The sequence below is a fragment of the Elgaria multicarinata genome, chromosome 4 (assembly GCF_023053635.1).
Source record: "Elgaria multicarinata webbii isolate HBS135686 ecotype San Diego chromosome 4, rElgMul1.1.pri, whole genome shotgun sequence".
Lineage (NCBI taxonomy): Eukaryota > Metazoa > Chordata > Lepidosauria > Squamata > Anguidae > Elgaria > Elgaria multicarinata.
In genome coordinates this window covers 756,465-779,471 of record NC_086174.1, presented here as the reverse complement: position 1 = coordinate 779,471, position 23,007 = coordinate 756,465, and the positions used below count along the sequence as shown (strand labels likewise).

At 52.8% G+C, this 23,007-nt stretch overlaps 2 protein-coding genes across 4 annotated transcripts in view; both read left to right on the top strand.

Annotated features, from left to right (window-relative positions):
• Window positions 1–2,984, top strand: part of MAPRE3 (microtubule associated protein RP/EB family member 3) — a 44,128-nt gene extending 41,144 nt beyond the window's left edge. For both annotated transcript variants that reach the window (XM_063123707.1, XM_063123706.1), the window contains exons 6-7: window positions 1,508–1,660; window positions 1,829–2,984. In XM_063123707.1, coding sequence (XP_062979777.1) covers window positions 1,508–1,660; window positions 1,829–1,897 — 222 coding nt within the window. In that variant the 3' untranslated portion in view covers window positions 1,898–2,984. The remainder of the gene's footprint in view (window positions 1–1,507; window positions 1,661–1,828) is intronic.
• Window positions 1–23,007, top strand: part of TMEM214 (transmembrane protein 214) — a 120,401-nt gene that overhangs the window by 87,787 nt on the left and 9,607 nt on the right. Inside the window, exons 2-8 of one of the 2 annotated variants that reach the window (XM_063123698.1) lie at window positions 6,435–6,466; window positions 8,151–8,301; window positions 9,692–9,826; window positions 10,679–10,761; window positions 11,108–11,213; window positions 13,371–13,452; window positions 15,059–15,160. In XM_063123698.1, coding sequence (XP_062979768.1) covers window positions 9,799–9,826; window positions 10,679–10,761; window positions 11,108–11,213; window positions 13,371–13,452; window positions 15,059–15,160 — 401 coding nt within the window. In that variant the 5' untranslated portion in view covers window positions 6,435–6,466; window positions 8,151–8,301; window positions 9,692–9,798. Of the gene's footprint in view, window positions 1–6,434; window positions 6,467–8,150; window positions 8,302–9,691; window positions 9,827–10,678; window positions 10,762–11,107; window positions 11,214–13,370; window positions 13,453–15,058; window positions 15,161–23,007 lie in introns of those variants that run through there. The other variant, XM_063123697.1, reaches the window with a different exon arrangement.

The following is a 23,007-nucleotide window of genomic DNA, read 5'->3' as shown; positions in this document are numbered from 1 at the left end:
GTCTTGCTTTCAGAGATGTGCTCCCTCTAGGCCTGAGATTCCGTCCCGCCATCTCCAGCAGGGTGGCCCACGGGACTCTGTTGTAGCAAAACCGGCCAAGAGCTCCGTGCACATTGGGACGAACACATTTATTCTGGCACAAGCTTTGGTGAACCCGGTCGAGGAAACAGCCGTCAGGGTCCATATTAGCTTACCCAGGGCCGTCTAATAAACTTTGTGGGTGATGATGGGCAATTTGAATCCAGGTCTCCTTGGTCCCGGTCTCTAACCATTGCACCTCACCGCTTCCCCACCAAATAGATGCCCCCCAGGATTTGTGGGGTGAGAGGGTCCTTCCAGACAGTCACCCTCCCCTGCCAGAGGCAAAGACCACTTCCTTTCCAGTGCTCACGCGGTGGCATCTACGTGCCACGGTCCTCGGGACCTAGGACGCTAAGCTGCCTGATCGTGTACCAGCCCTGGGTCCCTCTAGCCCAGTGTTGTCGACACGGACTGGCAGCCAGGGATTCCTTCCTCGCCCTACCTGGAGACAGCGGGGGTTGAACCTGGGGCCTTCTGCCTGCCGAGCAGGGGGGCTTTGATCCACGGAGCTGTGGGTGGATTGTGGCTCTCTGGCTACTCCCTGCCTGCTCTTTGTCACCGAGACTGGCCTCTTTGCTCCTCTTGGGCCGCAGCAATTTTCCCCAGGAAGGCTGGAAATAAGAGGCGAGTGAGCCAGTGCCCCCCTCCCCCTCCCCGAAGGAGCATTTAGCCTTTAACCATAGAATCATAGAATAGCAGAGTTGGAAAGGGCCTACAAGGCCATCGAGTCCAACCCCCTGCTCAATGCAGGAATCCACCCTAAAGCATCCCTGGCAGGTGGTTGTCCAACCCAGGGAGCTGAAGCTGGGGAGGGGGCAGGGCAGAGGTGAGAAGGCAGGGGCCCCCGTGCTGTGAGCCACAGCCAGTGAGCAGGGCCTGGGCAAGCCCCCTTGGGGTGAATGGCCCCGAGAAGAGTGGTGGGGTGAGGGCTGGGGAGCTTTCTTCCCAACCCCAAAAGTGATGATGAAAGGGAGGAATCCGAGGCTTCCCCTTAAGCTCTGCCCCCCGCCCCACCCCCACCCCCACTTGTGGAATGGGAGGGATCGGTCCCGCCATGACCAAGGCCCACTCTTTGGGGGCGAAGGTGTGACCTTCCGAAGCAGAGCAGGGGCCGGACCCAGCCGTTTCCCCCCCTGCCCAAACTCTGAGGAGCTGGAGGAGGGGACGGCCCCCGCGGTGGCGTGAGTGGGCTCTCCCTCTGCATCACCGGCAGCAGAGAGAAGCCGCGCCCCGGGGGAACTGGCCCGAGCAGCCCCTGCCCGACGCCGTGTGCCCGGCTGAAGCGCCCGCCTGCCTGCCTGCCTGCCTGCCTGCCTGCCGGCAGGATCGCCCTCCGCTGCGGGGGTCAGGGCACGCTGGGTCGGGAGGGCGTCACGCCTGCAGGGGCCAACCTGCTCAGACGTGCTGGTTGTCTCCTCTGGGGCAGCTGATGGACCTGAAGCTGACGGTGGACGGGCTGGAGAAGGAGCGCGACTTCTACTTCAGCAAACTACGGGACATCGAGCTGATCTGCCAGGAGCACGAGAGCGAGAGCAGCCCCATCGTCTCGGGCATCATTGGCATCCTGTATGCCACAGAGGTTGGTGCGGAGTGGGCTGGGGAGCGGGCGGAAGTGCGTGAGCAGGCCTGGCCGCAGCGTGCTCTGGAGAGGCCGGGACGCCAAGGCTGGCCCTCGGCTGGCCCGTGCCCGGCGGGTGGGATGGCGAAGAGCGCGGCCTCGCTCATGCCCCTGCCCGTGCCGTTGCAGGAAGGCTTCGCCCCGCCAGAGGACGACGAGCTGGGAGAGCAGCATCCGGAGGACCAGGACGAATACTAGCTGTGCGCTCGCCCGCCTGCTCGCCCGCTCGCTGTCCCGCCATTACAGACCGCCCCACGCTCCTCCTCCTCCTCCTCCTCCTCCTCCTCACTGACCATGGACATTTAAGGTTTTGCATTGTACAGCCTCGTCCTGCACAGTCACACATTATAACAGGTTTCTACCGACACGAGAGGCCCACGGTGGTTTCTGGGGGTTTTGCAGATGCCGCGGGAGGCCCACAGCGACCTGGTAGCTAGGCGTCCGTGGAGAGAGGGGGTCAGCGCCATCAGTGGGCCTGCGGTGGGGCAGGCGGGGCCCCCGGCTGGCTGCCCTGGGCTCCTCCTCACCCCTCCCCCTCCTTCCCGGTCCCCAACTCATCTTCCTTATTTATTGATTTTAGTTGTCTTGGGTGTGAGCGCTCCCAATTCCTTGTATTATATTGAGAGACAAATTCCTTGTATATTTTTCCGTACTGGATTTCACTAGCACTTTGCCTGTCGTGTTCATGCCCAGCCAAGCTCTGCTTCCCCCTCCTGGCTTCAAAGAATTTGGGAGCGTTTGAGCCTGGAGGCCAGGCTCAGCACTGGAAGCGCGCCCAATGGGTGGGTGCAGGGGGAGGGCTTGGGCTCGGAATATTTATTTATTGGGGGGGTATTTTAATGATGCTGCTGAGCTGGGGGCAGATGGAGAAGCCGCCATCAGACATATCAAGTGGGCTTGCGGGGAGGAGAGCCAAGCAGATGGTGGCTGGTTCTGGTTGGGGCTTCGTTGTGGAGGTGGGGGGGGGGCAGCCCCGGCGGCAGGGCAGCCTTGGCGTTTGGGAGGGAAGGGGAGCCCCCCCAAATGTTTTGTTCCCCAGAAGCACCTCTGCGTTTGGCCTGTTGCACTTGGGGCCCACCGTTGGGGGCGGGGGGCACCGGCCTCTGCCCCTCCTCCTGCTTCTGGCCCCACCCAGGCTTGGCTCATGCTGTTTTGACCAGATTGCCACACAGACCCTGCCTTGATCTGTTCCCCGTTTGCATTGCCTGTTCGGTCACAGACACTGGTGTGCAAAGCCCTGCATCTGTGTTGCATTTTATTTGAAATAAACTTGTGTGGTTAACAATCCGACCCACTGTGTCTGTGCTGTGAAGGCCCACCTCCGTTCCGACGGGCAGCCATGGCTGCTGTCCTGTGTGCCGGGTCCAGGGCTGTGCTCTTTGCCGAGAATCATAGAATAGCAGAGTTGGAAGGGGCCTCTAAGGCCACCGAGTCCAACCCCCTGCTCATTGTAAGAATCCACCTTAAAGCATCCCTGACTGGTGTCTGTCCGGCTGCTTCTTGAAGGCCTCTCGGGTGGGAGAGCCCACGGCCTCCCTTTGAACCTGCCTGTGGAGGTGTAAAGCAAAATGGCAGTTTCTGCCTCTGGCAGGCCACGTCTATGGCCAGGGGAGGGCACGTGCAGGCTGTCTGTGCTCAGGGTGATCTCCTAAGCACCGTGGCTGAGGGGCAATTGGAGCCCAGGTGCAGTTTTCAGAGGAACAGGGAGGCAGCCCCGTTACAGCTCGAAAGCGAGGCTCCATGGGGACGAGCCGGCAGCCTCGCCCCTCAGCCTGGCTGGGACGCTCTTCTCCGCTGCTCTTGTATCCCGCCAGGCATTTGTCGCGGCCTCTTTCCCCAGCCCAGAGCAGGCGCTTGACCTGCTGCGCCCCACCACTCCCCGTCTCTCCTGCCAGCTGTCACCTCGGCTTCTACAAGGGGCTTGACGGCGTCTGCCGTGGGAGCCCAGCGCCTTCTGCCACAGGGCCAGGGGCGGTGATGCCGGCGGCTCCCTCACCAGGGAAGCAGCCTGGGGCTTGGGTAGATCTTGAGCTGTGCCCCTCTGCGCCCCTTACAAGCCCCAATTTGGCCCTTGTCCAGAGGAGCAGCAGCAGCAGCAGCAGGGCATTAAAACTATGGCCACAGCTTGGAGGCTGACTAGCTGTGTCTCACCAGAAGCTTTGGTGGGTAAAAACCTCCATCAGCTGTGTGAGGTGACAGATATTATACCTGAGAGGTGCACTGGGGGGATAAACCAAGATCATGCATCTTAGGGATTCAGACCCACCCCTCTGGGGTCTTTGTTTGCCCAGACTATAACCCCATGGTTTTCTAACTTCATAATTTACAAGCACCCAATTAATGGGACAGGTGCCGGGGGGGGTGGGGGAAGGAAAACATGTTGGGACTCATCCATTCTGTGAGCAGGAGGCAGGCTGGTTACCCTGTCAGCATCTATCTATGGTGCTGTGCTTCCTTGCTCCTTTGGAGGCTGAACTCGGGTCGCTGTGTTCTGCATAAGCCTTGAAGTGGGCTAAACACCTGTGTCAGTCCCTGAGCCGGGCAACTCCAATGCTAGCCTTCCTCCCCAGGTGTTTTGCACTTCAACTCCCAGCAGCCCCAGGCAGCATGTCCAGGACCCAAGGAGTTGGTGTTCCAATCCTCTCCACCACCACCCCCGCTTTCTGGTTCCCAGGCACTTGCTGTGGCTTGGACGTTAGGTGAGCCCGTTCTCAGTTCCGCAGGGGGCGCTTTGCCACATCAGTCTCCCTGCAGTGGTGCTGTGCCCTAGTTTGTTTATTTATTATTACATTTATATACCGCCCCATAGCTGAAGCTCTCTGGGCGGTTTACAAAAGTTAAAAACAGTAAACGTTAAAAAAGTATACAAGATTTTTACAAATGTAAAACATCCTCAGCAGCAGGCCGAGGCCAGAGAACACTGGCCGGCAAGCAGTGGCCTAGCGCTGGTGTGGATAGCCTGGTGTGGATAGGGAGACATTTTTGTCCCTCTCCCATAATACTAGAACCCAGTGTGGATCATTATCCCATGGCGCTGATTGGTGGGAAATTCAGGACAGATAAAAGGAGGTCCAGAGTTAAATAATAATAATAATAATAATAATTGTTATATTTATTTGTATCCTGCCTTTTGCCCAATGTTGGGCCTCAAGTTTACAAAGTTTAAAACATACATGGGGTGGGGGTGAGGGTGGGGGAAACGAAACCATAAATGTTTAAAATACACAACAAAATTATAAGACATTAACATAGATGGAGGGCCAGATTATTCTCCAAAGGCCTGTCGAAACAAACAAGTTTTAGCCTGCTTCCGAAAGCCCATCAAGGAGGGAGCTGGTCTAGCTTCCCCAGGGAGAGAGTTCCAGAGCACGGGAGCCACCACCGAGAAGGCCCCCTTCTCCCATGTTCCCACCAAGCGCGCCTGTGAAGAAGATGGCGGGACTGAAAGAAGGGCTTCTCCAGAAGATCTCAAAGCACGGGCAGGCTCATAAGGGAGAAGACGGCCTTTAAACCATGGAACTCACTGCCACAAGAGGCGGTGTTGGCCACCCCTGGGGGCCGCTGACTCAGGCGGTCGTCATAAGTCGGCATCGCCTTGAAGGCGCCTAAGACTGACTAAGAGGGTCCCATTTCCCCCCATGGGAAACCCACAAGCAGGACTCGGGCGCCACAGCACCCTCCCACCCATGCTCCCCAGCCACTGGCGCACGTAATAGGCTCAACTGCCCCTCTGGCCCTGCAGGGAGCACGGAGCCTCCCACCGCGGGGGCCTCCTCCCTGCCCGCCCCCGCTCTGCAGGTGGACTCAGCCGCGCCTCGGGCTGGGCGGGGCCTGAACCGGACGACCACGGCCGCGAGGCGGCGCCCGCGAGCCGCTCCCAGGCCGGAAGTCGGGTGGCGAGGATTCGCGGAGCGTTTCCGCCGTCCTCTCGGCGCCGCGCCAGAGCCGCCCAGGAGGCGGGGCTTGGGACGTCACGTGGGGCGGGGAGGCGGGCTAGAGGGGGACGTGGCACGCAGAGCGGCCGGCCGGGGTGCGCGCGCGAGAGAGAGAGGGAGAGAGAGAGGGAGAGGGGCGGGCCCTTCCCATCAGCGCCGCCAGCTGACCGCGGAGAGCCAATCGGCGGCCCCGTCCGCCCGGCCGTTGCGCGTGCGTCGTCCGCCCGTCGTTGCCCCGTGTGTGTGTGTGTGTGTGTGAAGCGGCCGGGGTGGAGGAGCGATGGCGGCGGCGGCGGCGCCGGTCCGTTGGGAGGTGGTGCGCAAGCCCGGGCGGAGGGCGGCCGGCGGAGGGCGAGGCGGCGGCGGCGGCGGCGGCGCGGCGGCTCGGAAGGCCCTGGGCGAGGCCAACGGGGGCCGCGGGCCGGCCCAGCCGAGTGAGTGAGGGGAGCCGGGCGGAGAGGGCGGGGGCCGCGGGAGCCTGGCGGGCGTTGGTGTCTGGGCGAAGGGGCGCCGCTGCCTGCCTGGGCCTGGCGGAGGGCGTCGTCGTCCCCCTGCCCCTGCCCCTGCCCTCGCGCCTGACGGGCCCCCTCCTCCCTCCCCCCCCGCAGCCCCCCTGGCGCCTTCGGAGACGCTCTTCGAGCTGGGCTTCGAGAAGCCGGCCAAGCGGCAGAGCAAGGAGCAGGTGCCCCCGCCGCACGGGCAGCAGCAGAGGCGGCCGCCGCCCGCGGGCAGGAGCGCCAAGAAGCTGCCCGCCAACGCCGCCGCCCCCGGTGTAGAGGCGCCGCCGGCCAAGCAAGCCCCCTTCCGGGCCCTGGAGGAGGCGCTGAAGGCGGTGAGTGGCGCCGGGCCAGGCCCAGGGACCACCAGCCGCCACGTGCGGGTTGTGGATGGGAAAAGCCACGCCGGCCCCTTCCACACTCCGGAGGGACCGTGGGCCGGCCCAGGAGCAGCGGAGGATTGGGGGGGGGCGCTTGAGGTACCTCACGGGTGCAGGCGGTGGGGTGGGAAGGCGACTCCTGAGCATGTGTGGAGGGTGCCCTCCGGAGGCTCACCCTCAGCCCGTGGGCACAAGACAGGCAACACGAGTCTGAAAGCCAGGCGTTCTTTGGGGGCTTTCACTGGCTGCGAAGCGCCCAAGGAGCTTCAGCGACTGAGTGGTATAGATAGGGAATGAACACATAAATAAATGGCAGCAACCACCTGCCAGAGGGAAAGAATCCCCGGTCTGCCTGTGTCTGCTTTACAGCCCTCAATGGTCCACTTAAAAGGTTGTGTCGCACAGAGGAGGGCCAGGATCTCTTCTCGATCCTCCCAGAGTGCAGGACACGGAATAACGGGCTCACGTTAAAGGAAGCCAGATTCCGGTTGGACATCAGGAAAAACTTCCTGACGGTTAGAGCAGTACGACAATGGAACCAGTAACCTGGGAGGTTGTGGGCTCTCCCACACTAGAGGCCTTCAAGAGGCAGCTGGACAACCACCTGTCAGGGATGCTTTAAGGTGGATTCCTGCATTGAGCAGGGGGTTGGACTTATTATTATTATTATTATTATTATTTATAATGGCCTTGTAGGCCCCTTCCAACTCTGCTGTTCTATGATTCTATGAGCTGCAAATGCTTTGCCTCTTTTCCTCCTCTCTCTCCTCCCTCAGCTTGAAAAGCAAAGGGTAGAAAACACGCCTCACATATTTGGAGAAGAAACAAGGGCTGAGTTCAGACGACACAGGCTAATCACCGAGGCGGGTAATAGGGACAGAGCGGGGAACAACCGCTGGTTAGCGTGTCGACCGAACTCAGCCAAGCAGAGTTGTGGAAGGAAAGATGCAAAGAGCTCCAGGTGTGTTAAGGAGTGTGGGCAGGATTTTATCTGTACGCTGCCCTGAGATCTTTGTGATATAGGGCGGGATACAAATGCCCTAATAAACAAAATAATAAGTAAATAAGTAGCTCATAGTGAGCTGTGTGGGATACTTCTGCCTGTCTCTAAGAACATCAGAAGAGCCCTGATGCTGGATCAGACCGAGGGTCCATCTAGTCCAGCACTCTGTTCACACAGTGACCAAACAGTTGTCAGCCAGGGACCAACGAAGCAGGACATGGTGTTCCATTTGCTGTTCTACTTTGGCGTTTTATTTATTTATTTAATCCTTTCCTACAATACTGCCGTTCTGCCAGGAGTCTGAGGTGGCTTACATTTTTGAAATGTTAAAAAAACACACACGTTACCAAGCCCTCACCCCCCGCTTCTGATATAGTTCTCCCAGGAGGATTGACCGCCTCTTCAAGAACCTCCTGGCCTTGGCTTCTCCTTTTCTGCCTTCCTTCGGGGCACATCGGTAGCCCCAGGGAATGCAGGACAGGTGTCGCCAAAGAGGCAGTTGGTGCTCTCTTCAGTTGTCTCTTCAGCACTCAGACCTTACCCTCCACACACACACACACCCTGTCAACACTTAATACTGGACTGGCAGTTCCTGCTTTCCAGCTGTTCATTTAGATCTTTTCCCCCCCACCCCAGCTTGATCTGGTAGAACTTCAGAAGGAGTTGGATAAAAGCCTGAGCCTCTTCCCGGAGAATCCTTCCGTGTGGGTCAAAGACTTGGCTGGATATCTGAACTACAAGTTGCAGGCCCCAAAGAGTGACCCCACCCTCAGCCCGCACCCTCACGGTCAGTGGCACCTTGGAAATGGCTTCGCTGTCAGTCGTGCTGGGGAGGCTGTTGTCGCTTGCACACGCTTGGTGGGCATGCCTGGTGCGGGCGTGGCGTGGCGTGTGGGCTGCACAGCTCCTTGCACGGCATTCTGACCTGGTAATTCATTAATCGCTAAAGGAGAAATGAGACAGATGTTAGTAAATGGCATGCTGATACGCTCTTGTGTGTGGGATTTCCAATTCTACAATTAGAAAAAAAAATTCTGTGGTTGAATTAAGTCTTGTAAATTGCGGTGGGTGGGTGGATTTACCGGTATTTGCATGCTTCGTGAATTTGCATGATTGAACAGTTTGTTTGTTTATTAAATGTATATATCTTTCCGCCAAATATGGCACTCAAGGCAGCTAATAGTAATAAAAAAACAAAGACTAGATATTCAGAATATAACAGCACAACAGATCAACGCAATTAAAAATACAATAAAAGAAATCGACAGCACCCAATCAAGTAAAAGCCCTTCCATAGAGGTCCTCCGTTTAGCTCTTTCCCGCCCCTGAACCAGTTGAATTGCAGCTTCTTTTAAAGAACGTCAACACCGCCTTTGTCTTCTGTGCTCAGAGTGCCCTTCAGAAGAGCACTTTCCAGGCAGGGCAGAGGTCAGCTGAGCCTGCGGGAGTCAGATGGTCTCAAGGGGCTCCGCCTGAGTCCACAGGGACGTGGGCTTTGCGGCTGCGTAGTAATAGGGCTGTGTTGGCAACAGTGCCGTTACTTGGGCTGAGACTCTGCAAACTCTGGACTTCATCCATTGCTATCGCCAGCAGTGCAGGCAGGGTATTTTGCTGCCTCCTCTGTTACACTTTGCTTCCTCCACTACATTGTGCTGGTTCTGTTCCTGATGAACAAGACCAGAAACCTTGACCTTTTTAAGAAAAAGCCCCCTCCCCCAGCCATGGAGGGCCCATACTAAAGAGTCAGTATTTGTGGTAGAAGGTAGGCCGGCATCCCTTGAAGTCTGACAGGGCAAACCTCCCTAATGGCGGGGCCGGAGGCACTGGGCTCCTTAGAGCACCTCCTGCCGTGGTGCTGGCAAGGCAGCAGCTGAGCCCCGTCTGTCGGTTCCAGTCGGAGAGGCCGGGAAGAACCCAGCATGCTCCTGCCCCCACATTATTGTGCCCCCACCACCACTGCTATGTCTGTTCAGTGTCGTCCTTGGATGGTCAAGGCCAAATGGGGTGTTCCTGAGAGGTCCTGGTGGTGGGCTGCACAGCTCATTCAGAGGGGGCCTCCCATCCATGCCTGGTGTTTGTCTCCAGGCACCAGCTACGGGAAGCACAGGCAGCAGTGGAGGGTCAGTGGTTGCCGGCCACAAGCCTTCCTTTACGCCCCCTATTCTGTTTGGTTGCAGACTATCCCTATTGCCTTGTGAGCAAAGAGCTGAGGAGCATCATCAAGTCCCTCCTGGCGAAGGCTGTGGGTGTGCTGGAGCTGTTCTTTGACCACTGCCTTTACACAATGTTGCAAGAGCTGGACAAGAGTCCTGGTGAGGCTGGAGCAGAGCCTGCTCAGCAAATGCATCTTTGGGTCAAAGGTTCTGCCACGTGGGTGTCCTTGAAGAGAGAGGACAGCCCAGCGTGGTCACCTGGGGGGGGGAGGGGGGCACTGTGTGTGGCTGAGGGCCGGCAGGCAGGCAGGTCCCGCTTCCAAGGGGGGCGCACTCTGGAAGCAATGTTCGGGAGAGGGGAAGGGCCCCAAAAGGGACCAGGGCCGTCAGTGAGGCGGTGCGCCTATCTAGCTTCGCTCCTGCCTGATTCCTCATGCTGTGAGGTGTGGCAGGGAGGGGAAAGGGCCGTGCGGAAGACGCGGGCTTTATGCTGGGGGGGCTGGACAACAGAGGAGCACGGGCCGAGGGAGAAGTGTGCCAGGCATGTGCTCGGACCCCTTGAAACCACACCCTTCCTTTCATTACACTGACCCCGTTCAGACAACATGCAAAGCCACGGTGGTTAAGCATGCCGAGCTAAACGTTCAGGCTTAGTGTGTCATGTGAGCCGTTCCTAACCCTGGTGGCTACATAACCATGGTTTAAACACGCTCACTAACCATTTGCTGCAAAGGGGTTAGTGGCATAACCATGGCTTAGCACGTTGTTGTTGTTTTTATTTTTTACATTTATATACCGCCCCATAGCTGAAGCTCCCTGGGCGGTTGTCTGAGCAGGCCCAGTGTGAGGAGCTAAGAAGGTGTGAAATCAGGTTTGCTCACTCTCGGCAGGTCCCTCCCAGCCTGGCCCTACAGTAGCTTTGCTGGGGGCTCAGGGCGGGCCTGATCCCAGGCCGCCGTGGCCTGCTCTTGGTGTCGCCTAATTGTCTGCCCGGCTGTTCTTCCCTCCCAGGGGAGTCGCTGCACGGCTACAGGATCTGCATACAGGCTGTGCTGTTGGACAGGCCTAAAGTGGCCACGGTGAACTTGAGCAAGGTGAGTAGTTGGAGCCGCCCCCTGCATAGCGCATGGGTGGCAGCGGTGCCCTTGCTCTCAGTGGCAGCATGTGTATGAGCATTATGATGTGCCTTGGCGGTTCTGAGCCATTGGGAAGTGGGGAGCTGCTCCAGCTGAGCTCTTCCTCCGGCCGGCAGGGGCGAAGGTACCTGAATCAGCCCAGCAGCCTGGCGCTGACGCTGTGTGTGGGATGCAACCCGTTGGGTTTCGGCCGTTGTCCCTGTTGCTTGGAGAGTTCCCCATGCAGCTGCTCTGCATGCCTCCCTCCCTTCCCACTGGGAGCGTTGTATTAATGCTGCTGCCTTTTGCTTGTTTCTTGCTTCAGTATCTCGAGTTGCTGAGGTCCCATCAGAACCGGCCAGCTAAATGTCTCACAGTCATGTGGGCCTTGGGGCAAGCTGGATTTGCTGATCTTACAGAAGGACTTAAAGGTGAGGACAGCAGCACCTCCTGGGAGGGAGAGTGAAGGGTTTTAGCAAGGCCTCTTTGTGAGCACCAAGTCAGGCGAGATGCGGCAGAGGTGTACAAAACGATGCCTGGTGTGGAGAATGTGGGCGGGGAGACATTCCCCCCCCCCCCCATAATGCCAAAGGAATCATCCCATGGAGCTGATTGTTGGGAGATTCAGGGCAGAGAAAAGGAACGACTTCTTCACACAGGGCAGAGTTAAACTATGGAATTTGCTACCACAAGTTTCAGTGATGGCTTCAATACATTCCTGGAGGAGTAGATCGCAAGCGGAATATGAGCCAACAGTGTGATATGGCTGCAGGAAAGGCAAATGCTATTTGGGGCTGCATTAATAGAAATATAGCTTCCAAATCACGTGAGGTCCTGGTTCCTCTCTATTCGGCCCTGGTTAGGCCTCATCTAGAGTATTGCGTCCAGTTCTGGGCTCCACAATTCAAGAAGGACGCAGAAAAGCTGGAGCGTGTTCAGAAGAGGGCAACGAGGATGATCAGAGGTCTAGAAACAAAGCCCTATGAAGAGAGACTGAAAGAACTGGGCATGTTTAGCCTGGAGAAGAGAAGATTGAGGGGAGACATGAGAGCACTATTCAAATACTTAAGGGGTTGTCACACAGAGGAGGGCCAGGATCTCTTCTCGATCCTCCCAGAGTGCAGGACACGGAATAACGAGCTCAAGTTAAAGGAAGCCAGATTCCGGTTGGACATCAGGAAAAACTTCCTGACTGTTAGAGCAGTACGACAATGGAATCAGTTACCTAGGGAGGTGGTGGGCTCTCCCACACTAGAGGCCTTCAAGAGGCAGCTGGACAACCCTCTGTCAGGGATGCTTTAGAGTGGATTCCTGCATTGAGCAGGGGGTTGGACTTGATGGCCTTGTAGGCCCCTTCCAACTCTGCCATTCTATGATTCTGTGAAGGCTATCCATGGCTACTAGTCCTGATGGCTATGTGCTACCTCCAGTAGCAGAAGCAGTAAGCCTAGTTGCTGGGGTACATGGGTGGGAGGGTGCTGTTGCACTGTGTCCTGCTTGGGGGTTCCTGATCAACAGCTGGATGGCCACAGTGTGAACAGAGTGCTGGACTAGAGAGGCCTTTCATAGGAAGGATCACGGAGTTGGAAGGGGCCATTTAGGCTAGCGAGTCCAATTCCCTGCTCAGTGCAGGAAACCAGTTTAGAGCAGCCCCTGCGGACGGATGTCCAGTCTCTGCTTGTACACCTCCAGGCTGAGCGTCCATCCAGTAGCTCTTTCAACAGCCTCGGACGCCGTTCATCTGGGCCTGGTTTCCAGTGCTTGGATGTTTCCTCCATCTCTCTGCCAAGCCCCTTCGTCACATATGGCAAAGGGGCCTGATTAATCTCCAGCTGCTGCTGCTGCTGCTGCAGCGGTTTCTTGGAGTTCATATAAGCAAGCGAACTGGTCCGAGCGCTCATAGTTGCCATTTCTCATTGTAAGGTTTTTGCCTTTCCAATCTCTGCAGGATTGCTCTGTGTGAAAACAAGGGCTCTTCGCACACGGTTTCCGAGGAGCGATGCCGCCTCCTGTGCCTGGCTTCAGGGATCCCCTTGGGAATGCTTTAAGGGGCTTCCCGCTCTGTGAAGGGGGGGGGGCTTCAGGCATGTGTCTTCCACGGCATCAGGGCCCACTGGGAGGGGTCAAGCGCAGTGTGCCTTGCTGCCCATCGCCTTTCCCTATGCATCTCATTGCTAACAGCAGTTTGTGAGCTGTGCTATAAGGCAGGGCTCACGCCAGAGTCGCCGGGTGGCGTGGGATGGTTTGTGTCCCAAAGCGCCTCGCTTTGCGAAGGGAGAGGAGGGCGAGGCTCCGCCCTGAGGCTCTCCAGGAGGAATCCGCGGCTGGAAGTAGAGCCAGAGCCTGAAGGGGCTCTTCCAGCCCTTCCTTTTCCGCCCCTCCCCAGTGGCCCAGCCGAGAGACGTGTGGTTGCATGGTCTGCAGTGGCCCTTCGGAAGGCGGCAGGACTGGGTCTGGTCTGCACCTGGGAAAGCCCCGCGTGCGCTGCCTTGAGCTCCGTTGTGAAAGAAAGGAGAGGAGAGGAGAGGCGTGTGTGTGTGTGTGTGTTTTGTTTTTAAGCGCTGCTGTACCAACTCTTCTCTCTGCAGTGTGGCTCGGCATTATGCTCCCTGTTCTGGGCATGAAATCTCTCTCTCCGTACGCCATCACCTACTTGGACCGGCTGCTAATGTGAGTTCCTGCATACTTGGAGGCGGCTCTTGGTGGCAGGGCGTCCGTCTTGACTCGGTACCATTGCTCCCGGGGCCCTGTGGGCAGAGCCCCTCCTTCTTTCCCTCCGCCATCAAATGCCTCCCTGGATCTTGACTCTGTGTGGATGTGGCCAGGATCCGTGAAAAGTGCCTCCCCTTTGCCATACAGCTTGTAGAACAACTGATGTGAAATGGCGTGAACCGGAGCCCCTCGCCGGTGGTCAGAGCGAAGGTCTGTGCTGAGCATCCAGCTGTGGGGGGGGGCTCCCCTCTGCCTGGCGGTGGAGCTGCGGCCCCCTTGGAAGCACCCGCTCCTCGCCCTCATGTCGTCTCCCTCCGTGTTCCTTCCTTATGGAGCCGGTGAGGAAGGGGGCTTCCGGACATTTCCCCCTCGCAAATCAGGCTCATTTGCATCGGAAAAAAGGTTCAGCTTCTATCAGAAAATGTCCTGTTGCCCTAGAGCAGGGGTGGGCCCCCAGAGGTTTTGGCCTACAACACCCACCCACCCCAATCACCCCTCCCCGTTGGCTATGCTGGCTAGAGCTGATGGCACCCTAGGCCACCGCCCCCTGCCCCAGAGAGATCACGTTTAGCAGGGTTGTTTTACTTGAATTTAGTAAACTAAATTTTTAAAAAAATACCCCATCATAATTAACCCCCCCTCCCCCAATACACAAGTATTTGACCTGAAATATTTGAGGGGGAAATTAAAGCATACTTACTGTGATTTAAATGTTGTATTATGTATACAATTTTTTTAACAGCTGTAAAAATTTAAAGACAATAGCATGCATTTCATCATCATTTCCTTTACGTGGTTTAAATTGAAGGCAAAGGTACTGAAAACTGTTGGCACACTTAACTAATTTAGCCAGCCCAAAGTCCTGGGCATGAGAAGCTGCCAGCCGCTGGCCTGTTTCTACAGAGTTCGGCTTTCTCCCGTGCAGGTTCTTCGGGCCGGGGCGGGGGGGCATCTTCAGTCTCACTGAGCCGTTTCAATGACCTCTTTGTATTCTCTCACATACTGGTTGAGGATACTCACCTGAAAAACATCTGAACCTGCCGCGCTTAGCTAATATTGTGCTTGTGATTGGTGTTCTTTCATTTTTACTAATGAACTTATGAAAAGGGGAAAAAATCCATTGAAGAATAAAGCACCGGAAAACGTTCTGCTCCACATCGCTGGTGTTTAGCCCCACAGGGAAGGGAAGGGGGGGGGCGTGTGCTGATGCGGAGGCAGGGAGCTCAGCGTGACGAAGGCCGAAAGCATCGTCTTGCCCAGGGCTCTCTGCATGCCCAGTGCCGGGGCCTTGGGCTGTGGAGCTTCTTCCCCGGAGGGATTTCCTACCGTGGGAAATGTGAGCCAAATGAGGCTCCTAGGAGGACACATCCGGTGACTTCTGGCAAGAGGGACTGTGGACCGGGATGGATGGATGGTGCCGATTTCTCTTCCTGCCGTTAGTGCCTTGCACGTGGGGAGGAGGCTGTGGGCTGGCAGAGGGGCGGGGGGAGTGGAATTGGCACTGCATCTGGTGGGGCGTGGCTGAACTGTCCCGACTGAGACGTGCCGTTTCTCTCTTTGGCAGGATGCATCCCAACTTGACAAAAGGCTTTGGCATGCTAGGACCTAAAGACTTCTTCCCTCTCTTGGACTTCGCCTTCATGCCCAACAACTCCTTGTCCCCCAGGTATGGCAGTCAGGGGGAGAACCGCTCACAGTCTGTGTGCGCGTGAAGAGGGGACCCTCCCCCAAAGGTGGCCAGGGCTTATCTGCTGCTGACGCAGATGGCCGTGCGTTCAGGTGTCGGGCAGGCGTGCTGCTGCTCGAAAGAATGGATGCTGCCTTTCTCCCCCTTCCCTTTGGGTCTTCAAGGTGGCTTCTTTTCTGTCTGAGCAGAGGTGGCTCTCACCTGTAGGTCTTTGGCCTTAGGACAAGCCAGCAGGCTCCTCGCCTTACGCCGGAGGGTCTGCCGCCAGGCATCGCCCCTCCCCGGCAGCACTGACCCCTAGAGCAGTCTGGGGAGGAGCAGAGCACAACCGCTGCTCAGGGCTGCCCCCCCTTCCCCCATTCTTCCCATGGCTAGCTGGCTCGATGGCCCTGAGCATCCTCACAGGAGCAGGTGGGGTGGAATTTCTGGCTGTCTCAGCAGCATTAGCAAAGGTTACGGAAGGGAAGAGGGTCAGCCGGGTGTCGTGCTGGGGCTGCCAGGCAGCCTTTCCCTGCGGGGGCTGGTCCTGGTGTTAGATCAATGTTCTTTTCACCCAAGGACGAGATCCAAACAGCCCTTAAGCACGACTCCACCATTCCAGCGACAGAGGGTTCAAAAGCGCTTTATTGATTAGTAATCAAGGCCTGGTCTCTTCAAAGGGAGCAATCAGACAAAAGACATAGGGAATATGGTACAGTATTAAAGCTTTCAAGGGGCAGGGCCCAGTAGCAGCATTAACCAATCAGAACATAACACTGAGGCATAGTTAATTATGCTAAACAGTCCTGTAAACAATACCTTTGGCCTGACAGTAAGTTACAGAGAGTTAACTCCAACACAGACAGCTGGAGCCAGGACTCTTGTTTATATTAGTAATCAAGGATGCAAGGACGCACACAAGGAGACATTCTTATACAGGGCATTTTGACATTTTGCTTGGAGTGCAATGGAGATTTTACAGTTTCCTGTTAAAAATGGAGGTGGTTCTGCTAACAATTTCCCCCCTTTTAAAGCAATTCAAAACTTAAGCTTGCTAGCTTCTTTTAGATCATCTGTGGCTAAGGCTTCACAATACAAATACATTTGCTGGTGGATTACAGACTTTGCAAGACTTTTCACAAAAGACAAAATACAGGGAAGGCAAAAAGCAAGGATAAACAAAAATCATTACAATGGAACAAAATACAATGCAAGAAATCCCTCTTTTAACTACTCCATATTGGATAACTAGTGAGCCATCTAAATAGATCATCAGTGGGTGGTTCAACTGCTTAATGAGGAAGGCAAATTGATAACAGACAACAAAGAAAAGGCTGAAGTGCTTAATTCCTATTTTGCCTCGGTCTTCTCCTAAAAGCGGGTCTATGACTCCCCTGGAAAAAGTGAAGCAGAAGTTGAGGGGGCAGGATTGCAGTTTGAGATTGATAAAGAAATGGTCAAAGAACACCTAATTTCCCTGAATGAGTTTAAATCTCCAGGGCCCGATGAACTGTATCTAAGAGTAATGAAGGAGCTAGCAGAAGAACTCTCAGAACCCTTGTCTATTATCTTTGTAAAATCATGGAAGATGGGTGAGGTGCCGGACGACTGGAGGAGGGCTAACGTTGTCCTTATCTTCAAAAAAACAAAAAGGAACCTGGGAACATGGGAACTACAGACCAGTCAGTCTGGGAAAATTCTGGAGCAGATTATAAAGAAGTCAATCTGTAAACACCTTGAAATCAATGCAGTGATTACTAGAAGCCGAAATGGATTTGTCAGGAGGTGTAGGGAACGCTGATCAAATTTGCAGATGACACAAAATTGGGTAGGATAGCTAATACTCTGGAAGACAGAAACAAACTTCAAAGTGATCTTGATAGACTGGAGTGCTGGGCTGAAAACAACAGAATGAAACTTAATAGGAATAAATGCCAAGTTCTACATTTAGGGAATAGAAACTAAATGCACAGTTACAAGATGGGGGACACTTGGCTCAGCAATACTACAAACGAGAATTGTTGTAGATCACAAGCTGAATATGAGCCAATAGCACAATATGGCTGCAAGAAAGGCAAATGCTATTTTGGGCTGCATTAAGAGAAGTATAGCTTCCAAATCACGTGAGGTACTGGTTCTTCTCTATTCAGTCCTGGTTAGGCCTCACCTAGAGTACTGCGTCCAGTTCTGGGCTCCACAATTCAAGAAGGACACAAACAAGCTGGAGCGTGTTCAGAAAAGGGCAACCAGGATGATCAGAGGTCTAGAAACAAAGCCTTATAAAGAGAGACTGAAAGAACTGGGCATGTTTAGCCTGGAGAAGAGAAGATTGAGGGGAGACATGATAGCACTCTTCAAATACTTAAAAGGTTGTCACACAGAGGAGGGCCAAGATCTCTTCTCAGAATGCAAGACACGGAATAACAGGCTCAAGTTAAAAGAAGCCAGATTCCGGCTGGACATCAGGAAAAACTTCCTAACTGTTAGAGCAGTGCGACAGTGGAATCAGTTACCTAGGGAGGTTGTGGGCTCTCCCACACTAGAGGCATTCAAGAGGCAGCTGGACAACTAACTGTCAGGGATGCTTTAGGGTGGATTCCTGCATTGAGCAGGGGGTTGGACTTGATGGTCTTGTAGGCCCCTTCTAACTCTGCTATTCTTTGTTAACTTTCATTTACAACTACCGTAGGGCTCTAAAAGTCCTTGGGTGGAATCATAATATGTGTACACAATTCTGATATTTTGGCTTGTGTGGTGATCACAAGCTTTTGCAGGGCAGGAAGATAAGCTTTTGCAAAGAACATTTGGCAGTTGTGGAACGAAGCCAAGTTACTTATGAGTGGTAAAAGGCACAAATCCTTTCTTAAAAACATTTGCTATGACAATTAAAGAAACACTTGGAACCTACTAAAGTAAGAATTATCAAAATTACAACTACACAATCTTCACACACATGTAAGATAACTTTAGTGTCTTTTAAATGTTGGGTTGAGTACCTAGGTTGCTCCGTGCTGGTTTTTTCGCCTATGTTGCTGGTGGCTTCCGGTGCACCAGAAGGCAGATGAACTTTGCTTTGCCTGTGTCCTTCTGGCACAGGGGAGGCTTTATTTTAGAACAATGTGTCCATTTATCTGTCTATAATAATTTCACTTACAACTTACAAGTACAAAGCAGCAAGGGCTTTCTCAATCCTGGGGTCCTACTTTAAGCAGGTAGGCTGGAATAGGCAGGGTTCTTCTAACGACAATCTCTGGAAAGGTGCAGGTAACGATGGAGCTGGAAAAGAGAAAACTGCAGGGCAATTACATATTCTTGGAATAAAACATTTCCCAATTCCTATTTAATTCTTTCTTGTTCCCCCACTAAAAACTGAGAGGAAAAGCCAAACATTAGCTCAAAATGAAACAATTTAAGACCTTTTTCTGATTTTAACAATGCAATTGGAAATACATCCACCCATTTCAAGGAAATTTCTAATTTAATTTTTGCTAGGGTCTCTTTTCAGGGTCCTATTAACTCTATCTGCCTACCAGACTGGAATCTTCATGAGATGCCAGCCTACTTTTAGGACAAAAGTGCCATGTTCTACACTACCTAAGAAGTAAAATAGCTTTCTAGATCTGATTCTATGGTTTCAGGCCTGAACAAAACAGTAGGTGTTCAGAAAAAACTTTTACATTTCAACAAAGTCAATCTGGATTCTTAAAAAAAGATAACAAGTCCATGTCTGCAGAGGCCTCTCTTTTGATGCATTTACAAATGAAGCCAGTAAAAACAATTCACTGTGCATTTATATTCTTTGGCTGATTCAGGGAGGTCATGACAGGGAGGTCATGATGATTCTTGGCACATCAGGGGTAACAAATCCCATCTTTCTGGGTTCTCGAAAACTTAGAGTTATTGTGCTAATTCCAAGTCTTCTTTTTCTTAAGGTGGATTCAAATACTGAGAAATGGGCTAGCTCCAATTATGGCAGCTCGCTTGTAGACAAATTAGCCAATTCTTTTGGCAACATCAGGGCTTTTAACAGATCAACTGTTAATTCTCCATGGGTCACTGCTCCATGGGCAGTCACAAATCTTCTTTCTTTCCAAATCTGTCCATGTGATATTTTGAATCAGTAAATATAGTCCTTTGCCTGAAACAAGCATCAGGGCTTCTGTGCATACTACGAGTTCAGCTGCTTGTTGTACAATTGTAGCTGGATCCATCAGTAAACAACTCGAGGTCATCATATAGGTCTGGGCGAAGTTTGGTGCCAAGTTGCAAGACTTCAAGGCATTCATGCTCTGGAACTTCTTTTCTTTGTAGTTCAGGTATCAACGTGGCAGGATTCAATGAGGCAAGCCTTGGGTCCACGAGGAGGTTGATCTCATATCTGGACTGGCAGGCAGGGTTCAGGTGTTAGCTTCTGCCACTGTACTCCACTGGTCTGTGCCACGTTTTTGGCACAGCACACTTGAGGCTGGTAGGGCAAACATAGTGATGCAAGCTGGAGTTTTTAATTGCTTTAATCATTTCACAAGTCCATTTTTAAAAAGCAATAGTTGTATTCTTCTTCTGGCTTCTAATTTCAAAGGATACTGATGCAAGAACACAGGGGTGCTTTTAGGCTTCAATTGTAGTTGCATTTAGGGCTCAGGCTCAGGGCTCAAAGCATTTCAAAAGTTCTATTAGGCCAAAGTTAGAATATCTCTGCCCCCAAAAAAAAGAACCACTGGGCAATTTTCAGAACACAACGTTCAAAACACACACAAAAATATAGCAATTCAGTATTTCCAATCTTCATCAGCAGAGGATGCAAGATTGTCCATTCACTAACTTTTTCAAGGCAGGGCTTCTTCACCCCCCTTTTCCTTCTGGTCAAAAACCATGCCACGTACACTAACCTTCAAACACTTTCCTTTTTCACTACGTTTCAACTTCTCATCTTCTTCACCTCTGCTATTCACATACTTTACTCTTCTTCAAATCAACTTCACTTCAAATCAACTTCTTTTCAAAACAACCCAAACAACCTTTTTTCAAACTATCTCTTCTGCACAGCCTTCGCTCTCTCTCTCTCTCTCTCTCTCTCTCTCTCAGACATTTCTCTTATCCACTTTTAACAACATACTTTTTCTTTCTCTCATCTTGGCAAAACGGTTGGCAAAACTATTTGTACAAGGACTTGAGCTTTTCAACTCAGGCAGTGAATCTTCAAAGCTATGGAAGACTATATCTTCCATGAAAATGGGGTTCTAATTATCTGAGGTTTGTGAAAGAGAAAATACACAAAGTCTTCAAAATCTAAAACAAAAACTTTCACTGAATAAAACTGCTTATCTCTAGCTGCTAAGCATAGGAGAAGCAAAAAACACTAGGGAGGAGAAGGAAAACAAAAACTTCAAATTTCTTTCACTTGGGCCGGGTGGAAAACACAAACTGACAATTTTTTTCCTTTCACTTTAACACAACACCAACTTTTCTGTAATTCACATTCCAACACTAAAGGGCGATCCTTTGAGAGGTACATTTACTCAATTACATTTCTATGTTTGCAAATTGATTCCAATGACACAGCTGAAATTAACTTTGGATCAAGTTCAAAAAAATCCACAATCTAACATAAAAAAGACATTCATTCACAGTCACAAACATTTTTAACTCATTGTTACACTGTTACAGTTTCAAAATCTCAATTTCAATTTCAATGAAAGCTTTCCCAAAGACAACAACCCCAATGGGCTCGGGGACTCTTTTCCAATACTGACTATAAGCTTCCCATTTCTGAGGTCAATTGTGAACACCCACTCCCTCCATTTCCCGTCAGGGTCCATGGGATTAAAGGTTTCACTCACCAAATAGCCGTCTCCCGTCTTCGCCCTTTCTAATCACGTCTGATTGCAAATTGTTGTTGCCTGTTCCTTTCCATCTGTCGGGTGGAGTCGATTTTGTAACCTTGGCTCGAATGGTCCCGTCAATTCGGTCTCCATGTCTGCACAGTGCATGTTAACCTACTTGAGGCAAGAGAAATCTCTCTTGGCGATCGCTTCTCAATCTAGGCTCCACTGGCAGGCATGAATCCGTCTTGGGGTAGATCCGAGTCAGGCGCCATTTGTTAGATCAATGTTCTTTTCACCCAAGGACGAGATCCAAACAGCCCTTAAGCACGACTCCACCATTCCAGCGACAGAGGGTTCAAAAGCGCTTTATTGATTAGTAATCAAGGCCTGGTCTCTTCAAAGGGAGCAATCAGACAAAAGACATAGGGAATATGGTACAGTATTAAAGCTTTCAAGGGGCAGGGCCCAGTAGCAGCATTAACCAATCAGAACATAACACTGAGGCATAGTTAATTATGCTAAACAGTCCTGTAAACAATACCTTTGGCCTGACAGTAAGTTACAGAGAGTTAACTCCAACACAGACAGCTGGAGCCAGGACTCTTGTTTATATTAGTAATCAAGGATGCAAGGACGCACACAAGGAGACATTCTTATACAGGGCATTTTGACATTTTGCTTGGAGTGCAATGGAGATTTTACAGTTTCCTGTTAAAAATGGAGGTGGTTCTGCTAACACTGGGACAGAAGCAGCCATGGGAGGAGGAGGAGGAGCAGCTCCCCTCCTCCAGTGGTGGCAAGCGGCAGGCGAAGCGCACAAGCCGCCAGGTGCATGATCTTTTCTCTAGCCCAAAAGGCTAAAGGGGCCAGAGGAGGCGCGCCCATGGATGGCACTCAAACACAGCATCGGACGGCATACACGCCGCGTTCTCCAACCTGGTGCCCTTCCGATGCTTTGAACCCAACTCCAGCATTCCTGGCCATTGGCAGTTCTGGCTGGGGCTTGATGGGAGTTAAAGTCTGAACCATCTGGTTGGGGGAAGGCAGGTGTACAGGGAGGAGCTGGACCTGTTTCCTCGGCCCCCTGCAGCCACACGCAGTTCACGGCGTCCCTCTTCCCTTCTCCGTAGTTCTCACCGAAAGGTGGACGTTTCTCCAGCCTCCGCCTGTGACTTTGAAATAGCATAGAGTTAAAGTTCTCTCCATAGTCAAAGGGACATCAGTTGTCCTTTATCTATATTGTTCGCTAAGGGTTTTAAAAAACGCATGAAATGGTGCAGGTGTGATGGTGGGGGCAGTTGACAGCCATCAAACACTTGAAATTTAGCTAGGCTGAATTTGCATCCCACCAGGACACTTGGGATCAGTCCAAGGACCCGATCATCAGAGTTTTCCCCTCAGAAGCTCTCCTTGGCAGTTGTGGGGCCAGTCTGGGAGCTCGATCAGTTTTTTCTTTGGGGTTTGAAGCTGGTCTTAAGTCAGGGATGTGCTGACTTAAGGAAAACGTGTTGTGCTTTCGCAGCTGTTTTACAGAATGACAGAATAGTAGCGTTGGAAGGGGCCTATAAGGCCAATGAGTCCATCCCCCTGTTCAGTGCAGGAATCCATTGATGTTTTAGCCTACGTCTCCCATCATGCCTCATCATTCGTTATGACGGCTAGGACTTTGAAGCTCTGGGAAGGAAACTGAAGAACTTTGGGGCCCAGGTAGTTTTCTTATCCATCCTCCCGGTTCTTGGAAGAGGATTAGAAAGGGAAAGAAAAATACTCCGGATGAACGACTGGCTTCGAAGGTGGTGCCGACGTGAGAGTTTTGGATTCTGGGACCACGGGCTACGCTACTTGGAACATGGACTGCTGGCAAGGGATGGGTTGCACCTCACAAGGGCTGGAAAGAATGAGTTCGGCCACAGCATGAAGAACTTCATCAGGAGGGCTTTAAACTGAATCTTGCGGGGGTGGGAGACGTAAATTTTGAGGCAACAATGGATGAAGGCCAATGCACCACAGTACAGAGAACAG